Source organism: Toxotes jaculatrix, chromosome 4, assembly GCF_017976425.1.
Source record: "Toxotes jaculatrix isolate fToxJac2 chromosome 4, fToxJac2.pri, whole genome shotgun sequence".
NCBI classification, from domain to species: domain Eukaryota; kingdom Metazoa; phylum Chordata; class Actinopteri; family Toxotidae; genus Toxotes; species Toxotes jaculatrix.
The window spans coordinates 15591415-15603039 of NC_054397.1; the positions used below are offsets into that span (position 1 = coordinate 15591415).

General features: G+C 40.1%; 1 protein-coding gene across 1 annotated transcript; it reads right to left on the bottom strand.

Moving 5' to 3' along the window:
- Window positions 1–419: 419 nt before the first annotated feature.
- utp6 (UTP6 small subunit processome component) lies at window positions 420–8631 on the bottom strand. The gene is made up of 19 exons (XM_041037099.1): window positions 8405–8631; window positions 7734–7818; window positions 7608–7649; window positions 7284–7376; window positions 6893–6940; window positions 6728–6791; window positions 6394–6512; window positions 6100–6177; window positions 5885–5966; window positions 5613–5694; window positions 5307–5485; window positions 4644–4723; window positions 4397–4474; window positions 3400–3579; window positions 2088–2168; window positions 1777–1886; window positions 1515–1581; window positions 1165–1237; window positions 420–854 (listed from the first exon to the last, which is right to left on the bottom strand). The coding sequence occupies exons 1-19, from the start codon at window positions 8494–8496 to the stop codon at window positions 688–690; spliced, it is 1800 nt and encodes a 599-aa protein (XP_040893033.1). The 5' UTR covers window positions 8497–8631; the 3' UTR covers window positions 420–687.
- Between the last annotated feature and the right edge of the window lie 2994 nt (window positions 8632–11625).

Sequence of the window (11625 nt, forward strand, 5' to 3'; positions counted from 1 at the left end):
CATTTTGTACCACGTACCAACGTAATATTTAAATGACACTAGATAGTGACTGCAAACACTGGATCAATGTGTGGTGTGAAATGAGAAGTATCTTTGAGAGGTTAAAGGATGTTTTTATCATGGTAACTTAAATTAGCTTCACTAAGCTACCAAGAGAGCTGTTTAAAGGAGAGGTAGATCATTGGAAACTACTGCTATAAGAGTCCGGACGTGTTGTGTATTTGTCTGTGTACAGTTGTGCACTGTCCCAGAGGAGACGTAACAAGAGAACACTCAAGGATGAAACACTGTTTTAATATCATTTCAACAGCATCAAAGTTTGTCTTCTCAAAATGTCAAATAAATGTGGAATTCTTGCTTGAACATCGGTCTGGTATCAAATACAGCAAAAGCCATTGAACCCACTTTCCATTTTTGTATACAAGTTGTAAATTACAGCTATAAAATACTTCTGTTTATGGCCAATCACAGAAGAACATTTCTTAGAACTCCGGAAGAATCGCTAAAGAAGAATCGACCTCAAACTTCAAAAACGTGCAATACTCTGATCAGAGACAGCACCAGGACCAAGAGGAACACCTGCTCCAAAATATGTGCTGGTTCTTCAACTGACAAACTCCTACAGAGGTGTGAAACATTGCTTGTTGTTATCTGAACTTAAAGGCCTCTATCTTGACTACCTGCACCTTACATATCTACTCCTAGGTGTCCAGTCTGAAGTAAAGTGTATTTGGAAGTGAATCTCTCCACACTCTCCCCCTCCAGAAACTTCATGGCTCTCCAGTGGATCTTGCCGCAGTTCTGTGGCTGTCCGTGGGGTCCCAGCTCCTCCTGGATGTACCGCAGCCACAGATCTTGGGAAAGAAAAAAAAAAAAGGCTAAATTAAAATGCGTAGGTGCACAAAGATGTTCAAGAATGTACTTTCACTCATCTTCTAAATACATCTGAGCTTTTATCTGCTCGAATAACGACTCAAGTATTTGACATTGATGAGTGTTTTTGTCTTTGAATCTGTTGTTCAGTTTTTGGGTTTTTTTTTTGGTGGAAACTTGGAATTTTATTTTCATACTTGAATAACAACATATTGTGATTAATGTTTTGTTGACTAACACTACTTCTCCTTTTGCCTCTTTTTCCTTTTAAGGCATTTAAACTCTACTCGCCTTCATCTGCTGTGCCGAACTCTTGCAGGACCCTCTCGTAGCAGTCTCTCAGATTGTTCATCTTTGGAGTCTCCTAGAATAACAAACAATGTTGTTGGCTTATCACATCAATTTTTTTTTTGTGGTAGAGTTAAAAGCCTGGTGAAACAGCTGTAACAATGTCAATCAAATTATCAGTGAAATCCTTACAAACAGATCCATGTAGTCAATGACAGATCAAACAGAGTTGAATCATGAGTATCGTAAAGCGTTCCAACTGTTGTGAGTCCGTTCTCTACTTAAGTTTTCAGACTGAGGTGTTGTTTACGTAAGCATTTCCACGTGTGACATACGGTATTTGGTGTATGTACCTGTTCCTTCTCGATCTGAATCATTCTGGTGAAAAAGCCTTTGGACAAGGGACGGTTATCCTGTAAACTACAGAAGAAGGAAAACATTTTCCTCAGCTTAAGAGGTACAGCTTCATCACAAGACATTTTATTTTATTTTATTTTATTCTATTTTTTGTATTTGCACCACAGTGTTTCTGTTTTCCAGACCAATTAAAATGTGTATTTCTTTTGAGCATTTTAATTGAGGACAACGTGAGCAGGCAAAGTGATTTGTTTTTACCTTGTAAAGGTCTTCCTAGCTTTCTTGTAGCCTCCAGTAGAGTAGGACCAATCAAGGTAGCTCTCTTTTATCTCCATAGCAACAGCCGCTACTGCAGACAGCAGACCTCTCTGGGAACAGACAAGAAAACAAACTCTGCATGGCATGGCCAAAACACTGATCAGACATAAAGGACTATTGATCTCTCCTGCTTCATCTCGTAAGTATTTAAGTATAATCAAGAACAGAACTCGCTTTTGCCTGATTTCAGTTTGTCTGTGTGCAGTACTTTACAGTTTTCCCACTTTAATGGATGGATTTAGGTGGGCTACCTTGAAGACGGCCTCTGTTTCCTCAGGACTCTGGTTGGCTGCGCTCCACTGGATCTGCAGCCGCCACAGAGGTAGGCTCTCCTGTCAGAACGAGACAGAGAAGATTGAGGTATTTGAATATTTTTAGCCAGTATCTCGCTCAGCGGGGCGTACGTTTGCTTCCTGCAGCGCTGAATGTTGATTTGAATGTTTGGGTCATCAGCGTCATACAATACCTCCATCACCTTTTCATCTTAAAAGATAACAGACCCATGTTTGCAGATGTTGCATTTTATGCAAAAAAAAAAAAAAAAGTGATGAGTCATTATCCTAGTGCAGCATGTGAGTAACAGATCACCTTAGTCTGCTCCCAGCCAGCAGTTTTCCAAGACGTCTACCTTTTTATAGAAAGTGCATGAGTACACAATATTAAACTGGATTAAGAGAGTACATACATTTGCTTCATTCATTTATCTGCATTTCTGTGCTGCGCAATATTGCAACATTGTATTGTTCGACATACCAGACGCAGACCCCTGGGGGTTTATACTAATTCCCAACACTTAAAGAGAGTGTTTATCTTGAGAGAAAAGACTTGCATAATGAGCAGCGTGTAGTAATCCTCCTCACGCAGCTACTTCTCAGTGCCGTAGTCTTGTGAAACCCCCACCACAACAATAACCACCTATTCTGCTCACAACTATAGAGGCCCGTGGCTGAGTCAAGGCATCTGTATTCACAGTCATACCTCATTACACTGTGATGTGCAACAATGACAGAGGTAAAATGTTAGGGCACCACAAAATTTAGAAAAAGAAACATCTGTTTGGTATTTATTTAATAGCAGCTGTATCTCCACCAAGTTAAATTTGTGATAACATGATTAAATCAATCATCAGTAAGGATTAGTTCACTAGTTCACATTTGCTTATGAGGTTAAATTAAGTCAACATGTGAGTCTGACTTAAAATAATTACACAAATGATTTATCTCAGGGTTTATGTGTTAGACCCAAAGGCTGCTTAAGTGCCTGAAGGTTTTCAGCTTCTCTCACATATAGAAGGGGGTGGAGGAAGCCATTTGAGGAAGTTAATACGATGGAATAGAGACTAATTGGGCCAAGGAGATGGCCCACTTATACAGCAGTGCTGCTGTGTGTGTGTCCATTCTCCAAGGACTATACTGGAGCACAATAAGAGCACAACTAATGTGGTGTATGTGCAGAGTGTAATCAAAGAAAATTACAAAAATTGATGTGACTGTAAACAAATTATGTGAAGTCAAACTGAGTGTGTATCTGTGTGTGTGTTTGTGTGTGTGTGTGTGTGTGTACCTTGGGATTAACGTGTGTGAGAGCATCCTGGAATAGCCTGCCCATGTCTCCGCTCCCCAGCTGCATTAGCGTCTGCAGACTCAGGCTCCACACTGACACCGACTGGCTGTAGCGCTGTGTGGCTGCCATGGCAACGCTGGTCAGTCCCTCGGCATCTCCAGATGAGAGCAGAATCTGCAGCTGGTCACATTTGAGAACATCATGTTGCTTGCTTCCATACATTAGTGCGCTGGACCTTTGCAACTCTGTTCCCTTTTTTAAGATGACTTTATTTTAAAAAAAAATCAAAGACAGTTAAATTAAGAAAGCGGCCTGATTTTCTCCTGTTTAAAACTTCTTTTCTTTATTATTTTAGTCCCACCTTTACATCTCTAAATTTGACTTGCTGAGGTTCACACTGCTAAGTTTAAAGTGAAATCGAGATTCAGTCACAGGGTCTCAAAAATAACTTGTTTACTTAACAGTGTCGGAGGTTTTTGGTGCCCAGGCATCCTCACAAGAGTTTCTGGCAGCAAGAGGGTGTAAAAAATGTGCTCTGTGCAAAATTCTTTTATAGACTTTTTGTCTTTAATTAAAAGGGCAACAGTGGAGGGTAACAGGCAATATGTGGTGGGGGTGGCATGCTCAAAAGGTCCTTGGCTTTGCCAAGACACCCACTTGTCTGCGTACTTCTTTCTAATTAACTGTCTCTAATCTTGCACATCACTGGAGACAACAGTTTGACATCATTTTACTAGCCGTGGCTTTAGTAACTACTGTCTGTCCGTAGTTACTGTTATCATTGTTGCCCTCGTTCTAATCACACCTTCTGTTTAAGTGCAGTAAAGTTACTTTCTCATTCCACTGTGTGAATCTGGAAGCATCACAAAGCCGAAGAAGCAAAAACTAATGTAATAAAACATGGTTTGTCATCATTCAAATGGGGGAACGACTGAAACATACAAGCTTAAGGGCCCCTATGATTCCAGTTACTCATTTAATGAAGACATTATCTTACCCAGTTCTTATAATAATCCTCCTTTAGCAGGGAGGAGTCGTGGGCGCGCTGCAGCACACCCAGCAGCCTCTCCTGCCTCTGTGAAACAAACACGTTAACACATGTCAGGATTTACCCTTTACACATCCACCTCCAAAAGCCACTGACATTTTCTTCTGTACATGTGCAAATTCTATCTTCAGGGGCAAATAAACTGTCACAGTGAGAACAAAGTAGATTTGTTTCAAGCTGAAAGATTATTCTTTACCTTTTCCTTTAGCTCTTGGACGTTGGTTTTTCTTTTCACCCTTTCCAAGCAAAAGGCCACATAGCAAGTCCACATGGGCTCTAGAGTGCACAGCACACAAGCAAAGCAACGGTCTGTTATACTGGCACATCATGTTGTCAGCAAATATGCCAGCAGTAAATTAATAACAGACACACACAGGCTTCAGGAAACCACATTTGAGATGTTTTAGAACTTTTTAGGCTACTTAGATGTGAGTTTTTGTCAAAAAGAGGAAAAAAAACCCAAAATGAAGTGGGTCTGGCAATACCAGACCCACTTCAAATTCAACCATGGAAATGACAGTGACAGTGTGTGCAAAATAAACGAAGGGAAGGGAATCAATAAGGAAAATGAAGTTACATCTTGTCTGGTAATATGGATACCACTACACTGTGAGGAAAATTATGTTTTTTGTATTTTAAAACTAATTCTATTCTTCTAATTCTGAAGCACAAGCAGCGGGAAGAAACCACAACTGTAAGTAAGAATTTTTATATGTTTTAGATTGTTTTCATACGTTACAAGAATCTGCAAAATGTCAAACAGCAAAGTTTTGAGTCTCACCAAGTAATTTTGCCTTTTGGAAAAACAGCCCAAATTACCACGTGCATGTGCTCTCTGTGTGTGTGTATGAGTTCCTACCAGTGTTGAGGCTCTTGACTCCCTCCTCATAGACCTGGCAGCAGCGCTGCTCTCTTCGGTTGATATCTGAGGCCCGGCCTTTGGCACTGTGCAGCTCCTCCCCTGCCCCAGGAGCCTCCAGCTCCCTCTTGGCCATGAAGTCCCACGTCAAGCTGTCCTCTGTGTAGTTAGTCTGTAAGCTGGAAACAAGGGGAGGGAAGAGGGTACATGCATGCTTAATGGTGAGACTCCATTTGAGTTCAAGAATGCAGTGTGTGTCAGACAGAGAGAAAAAGCAGCTGTGTTGTAAATAAATAAGAGCCTTACTCTTGCAGGATGGAGTCCTGGAGTTCTTTGGTGAAGTCAAAGATTACAGCGATGTTTAGAAGTGAGATGACAAACTCTGCCTCTGTGAGGGGAAAAAAAACATCAGCAACACAAAGGTAAAGTAACCAGATCTAGGAAATATCAAATAACAAGTAATCAAGATGAAAATCTGTCCCAAGCATGACTGGTGCCATCTTTGGTACTTTGGTTTTCAGTACTGTTTCAATTCATTTTAAAAAGACAGAGTTGGACACTAATTTTAAAGAGCCTACCTTTGATTTTCCCTGTCGCATCTCTGTACACAACCTCAGCCAGTTTACCGCTCAGGATCTCTGGAGAGAACTCGTATTCACCCTGGAAGATGTGAAGAGCAGGTATTCAGGCACTGGATACAAAGTGAGAGCTTGTGTGTGTGTGTGTGTGTGTGAGTGTGTGTGTGTATTGCCCTGTTTGCATTTCCCACTGTTTGTGTTTATGACATACTCACCAGATCAATCTCAGCCTTTTCCAGCTCTTGCTTCTGCTTCCTCAGTTTCTCACAATGCAGCAGCTCCATACGGAAGTACTAGCAAAAACCAGTTGGAAAAAATTAAAAGAATGTATTTGACGAACAGATCATCACACTTTTAACAGCAGCTACCACTGATTTTTCCGGGGTTTTTTTTGTTTGTTTTTTTTTTACCTCTACGCTCTTCATTTCACAGGAAAAACACTGAACCAAGTTTTTTTTACAGGTTTCATCATTTGAAAAAAAAATATGTATAGATATTGCTTCTTTTACCTCCTGGTAGACCTTCTTGTTGTTTGGGTGGAAGCGCAGAGCCCTCAGAAACAGGTGCCTGGCACTTTCAGAGGAATTTCTATCTTCCAGCTCACTCTTGGCAGCCAGAATCCACAGGGCTAAAGAGGCAAAAATATGTTTGCCTCTTTAGCAAAAACATTACTAATGTATATTTGTATAAGACATTGTCATCTGATCTGAGCATGCTTTTTTAAAATTGATGTCCAAGATTACACTTCCCCCACATGTGCAGTTATGTGTATTTAAAAATAATAAATTACAGTGCAGGTATAAACGAGAATTAAAACAGTTCAAAAAGCACAATCTTCTGTACCTGGTTTGTCGGGGTGGATAGAAAGCATGGCTGAGAACACCTTGCTGATCTGGCCTTTGGTGGCCTGATGAGTGAAACCCAGAAGAAATCATAATCAGAAGGAGAGGACACCATGTTTGACCTGGCTCTGTTGTTATTACAGCAAATGATGAGATGTTTACATACCCATTTCTTACAGAACGCAACATGTGAGAGCCAAAGCTGCACATCATCCTGTGGGAAACAAAACATGTGACTCTTTACTTTTTTTTCATTGCTTCATTCGTTAATGTGCTCAGTTTAGAGTAATTCTAAACCTTTACACAGAGTCATGTGCTATGAATCTGCCTTTTCACAGGGAAGCCAAAATACGGCCATATGTTCGGCAGCATTAAAATTTACAGGATCCCTTTCTTTACTGACCATATTTGTTTGTATAAAGCATAATCTGTCACATTACTTCCTGGTAATGATCCTCAGATGCATTTCGAAACATTAAAACATTATTTTTGAGGACAAACAGAGCTGAACCATCATTTATAAAACTGTAGTTTTATAAATGCTGTGTATACAGTACCTTCCACTTATTTGTTGCTCTTCTGAAGATACTATTTATTCTGTGGATGATGGGGAACTCAATCTCTTCCCTTTTGAACTGGTAGTGTATGTGCTGCAAATGAAAGATAAAGCACAGTTAAATATAATGCAACATTATAAGCACCAGTGAGAAGGCTGCCAGTGTCTGCTCAAGCTGATGGACTGTTACATACATGTTAGTAAGTACAGTTTACAAAAACATAATAATTATTTGTACGTTATGCACATTAAATTCATCCTAACTATGAATTTGAGATTAAGTGATACAATGAGTCCTTGTACAGTTTTACCAAAGGCCACTTACCGCTCTTCTCTTCTTGATCAGCTCTAAAACGTTGATTTCATACTGCAATTAAACAAGATTTTGGAATGAGGGTTTGGAAAATCATTCCGCGACTTAATTTGTTTAAAATCCAGGATGGACAGCTACCTGAATGTATGCAATGAAGTCCTCTTTGTTTATGATCAACCTGTGGAGCTTGTATTCAAGGGCCGTTGCTCTCTTGATCATGGATCTAAGATATTGAAAAGACACATAACTGACTTTGCAGCACATACTTTGGCACACACTGAAGTATGTGGGAGCAGAGCTTGCTAACTAACTTGGCCATTAGTTCTCAAGATTGTGTTTTAGAAAGAATGAAGAATTGGCCTTCACCCTAAAACAGAACGAACATTGTTGGTATTCTGTTAAAATTAAAATTGGATTTAAGTATCTATGAAAACAGACAAAGATGGAGACCAGTGATTTAAGACTTGAGTCAGCCTATTGACCCTGAATTACTGACTCTATAAAGTTTTCATGTACTTTTACATGAATAAAACGGAGCTGTGCAGTTCCATGAAAACGTTACACAGTGTATCTATAGCAGCGAGGTCATTGAGAGAATAACAAAATGGACAAAATGGATTTTTTTGGGTCGTTTCTTTCTGTCATCTCCCTGTTACTGCCCCACTTCTCTGATGACCAGCAACACAACATTATTGTCAGGTGGAAGGCCCTCCCTGTGACAACGTCCTATCAAATGGGGGGGTTTGTTGTCCACCGCTTTGATGTTCCGTTGAGGGACAGTGTGTGGACACCCTTGGATGTTGTCTTACTTGACTTCTTTCTTGGTGAACAGTCCCACTCTCTCCAGCTGCTCCAGCTCAGGGATCCTCTCCTCAATCCGGTGCTGAACGATTTCCGCCATCGTGTCCACGCAGCGGTAACTGGTTCAGGTTTGCCTTGATATTTAGTAACGTTAATGTTATTAACGTCTGCTTCACTTAAGGCGACGAGGCTGATTCTCGCCTCCACACATGTGTGGAAGTTGTGATTTGCGGCTCTTCCGGTTCCGTCTGCAAATAGTTCCGTCGGGCAACACGGTCCAAGTGTGAGTCCGTGTGTCCCAGGGAGGGGGTAAACTGTTCCTCCTGGCTTGCCCACTTATTTTCGAGTAACATAATCTGTGGTTTGGTTTGTCAATACACTATTATCTCCACTGTTTTTAAAAGGCATTAAATAATGGATGCCTTAGTTAAATACCTATATAAATACCTATAATACCTATATATTTAATAGCGATTAGAGGGCACGCTTTTCAGCAGTGAAAACAACCTGCTTAATGCTTCATACAATAAAGGTTATCCATGTCCAAACTAAGTGGCAACCCACCGTGACGTTCCGCTTTGGTTTGTGAGCTGCCAACTGTCCACAGATTCAGGCTGTCAATGCCAAATTTTGACCCAAACATTTTCTGAACTGCTGCTCACTGGGTGGTTTTTGTTTTTGACTCCACAGACTGTTGTGTGTGGAAATCCCAGGAGATCTGCAGTTTCATAAACACTCAAACCAACAATCAGTACACAGTCATTTCTTTTAAACTTTTTTTTTATTCTGATGTTTTTTTTTTTTTTTTGTTTTTTTTTTTTTTGGTGTGAACATTAACTGAAGATACCACATTATTAGCTGGTTGAATAACAGATGAAGAAGCAAGTGTAGGGGTGTTCCTAATAAAAAGCTTGGTAAGTGTATTTTATGTGCATGTTAGTGCACACTTATTTACAGTACATGTACTTATGCCAAAATATTTTTTCAAACTCTAGAGTCATTTCCTTCCACGTTCTGTGAAGTGTGCTTGTTTGCTGTCAAACAGACGATTTAGTTTTAATCATGTATGACCACAGCACAGATGGGTCAGATCTCTGACAATGCAATGCATTTACAAGGAAATTCAAAGTGAAATTCAGTTCACAAGCAGCACTGGCAGACAGACAGGAGGCTAAAGCTTGTATGCCCTTTCTAGTTGACTCAAGTATTGCGGTTCAATCACACAATGATTGAACCAAAAAAGAGTTAGAAGTGTGTTCTTATGTATGATAGACAATTTATATAATGCAGTAGTAGGATGCATTTCAGGCGGTGATGAGAGTGAGTACAGGACTGTGGTGGTCAACTGTGTCACATGGAGCAGAAGATCTTTTTACTTAAAGGGCCAGAGCTGTCTCTACTTTCTGAGAGGGCTAAGATGCCAGACAATGCTGCAGATGTTCTATGAGTCTGTGGTGGCCAGTGCCATCCTGTAGGCTGTTGTCTGCTAGAGCAGCAGTCTGAAGGTGAAGGACACTAACAGACTCAATAAGATCATCAAGAAGGCCAGCCATGTAAAATTTTATTTTACATTTTATTTTACATTAAATTTTATTTATAATTTTTTTTTATTAAATATTTATAAAAGGGGTGAGGTAAATAAATATAAATATAGGAATATGGTCCCTGAAAGAAAGTATTGCACATGTATGGATTAGCTGTACAGATAAGTATTACAAAATAAAAAAATGTAAAAAGGATTCCCAAGTGCTTCCCATTGCATTTAAGGCAGGGTTTTCTTAGGTTGCAGCGTACTGCCATATGAGATTGTCCACATCTCCAGTAACTTACTTGTTCTTTAAGCCATTTTGTCACCTCTTCTGTACTCAGGTCCTTCAGTTTTTGCAAAATGTCATGGAATGATCAGGGGACTGACAGTAGGAACATTTAAATTCAGGTGTGGAACCTATCTGAAGTCAACTGTGGGGGCTGGAGTATAATGCACAAGGGGTAAGGATGCTTGGCTCTGGAGTGCACAGGTTGGAGGCAGTGTGCTTGGGTACACATGGGATTGTGGCACTTGAATTTTCTGCTGTTGGGCTACAGACACCTGAGTAGAATATGGCAGGCTTAATAATGCTTGGGAAGAGGCTGAAAAACTGGGGGAGCGTGTGTCTGGGGCACTTGCCTGGAATATTTGCTGCCTGAGGTCCACTGGCTGGCCGTTGTGTAAGCTGAGGGCATCACACTGGCAGGTAAAGGAAGTTCAGGTAATGTAACCTGAGGTTCTTGACTAGCAGATCTGTAGTATGAACCCTAGGTATCAAATTGAGCTTCTGGCGTCATTAAACTAAGCCAGAATTCTGGCGTCATTAAACTAATGACGCCAGAATTCTGGCGTTCCTCGAGTGACGTCTTAATGACGTATTGTCAGAACCGCCGCCTGGGGATCCAATCATAGATCGTTTTTGGAGAAAGCCCCTAAAAATCTCCGGCTCCATAGACACCAATTGAAAAATCATATTAGACCTGTAAGAACGGTATATTTCGGTTAGCCGTTGTACTTTAATTCAAAAGGTTTCCACTCTGAAAACTGAACAACTAGTGCCAACAGAATGAAGACCTCATGTATGGAGCAGAGAATTTGGTGCCATTCATCTGACTGTGGAGAAGGGAGACTGCATGGATGGATGCCAGGACACCCACATCCAGTTCAGCTTCTTCTGATGAAAGGATGGGCCAGTTTTTCAGAAGTTTATTGTTCCCCGTCCTGTATTCACATTTTCAGTTTTATGCCTTGAACACCACTTCTGCTATTGTTGGAGGCAATAGTAGTAAACAAGATTGAAAAAATGTTAAACTGGAATTAAATGTTGAATCAGCTAGTAATGTGCCTTATTAATTTGTGATCACAGTTTTCTGTTTATACTGAATATTGAATTTCAAATAAACCTACTATTTAACCTACCTATTTTAATCATGTATGACCACAGCACAAATGGGTCACACTTCTTCCCTGTCTCTGTTATAAGCCAGGACAAAGATATTCCACGGCAAGACAAGGCAAACTTATTTATATAGCACATTTCAATTCAAAGTGCTTTACACAGTGCAAAAGAATATAAGAACAAGAACAGACAGAAACAATAAGTATTTCAAATATATAAATCAGATTTTTAAAACATTAAAAAGCATGACAAAGGCAGTTTACAGTGCCATGTGTAAATGATGAAGTGCAGCTCTACAGTTT

Excerpts from the sequence above, each read along its gene's own strand:
- utp6 (XM_041037099.1), bottom strand. The coding sequence starts at position 8,496 with ATGGCGGAAATCGTTCAGCACCGGATTGAGGAGAGGATCCCTGAGCTG. Across the intron at positions 7,819-8,404 it reads TTCACCAAGAAAGAAGTCAA|ATCCATGATCAAGAGAGCAA; the intron begins GTAAGACAACAT and ends TCAATATCTTAG. Across the intron at positions 7,650-7,733 it reads ACTTCATTGCATACATTCAG|TATGAAATCAACGTTTTAGA; the intron begins GTAGCTGTCCAT and ends GTTTAATTGCAG.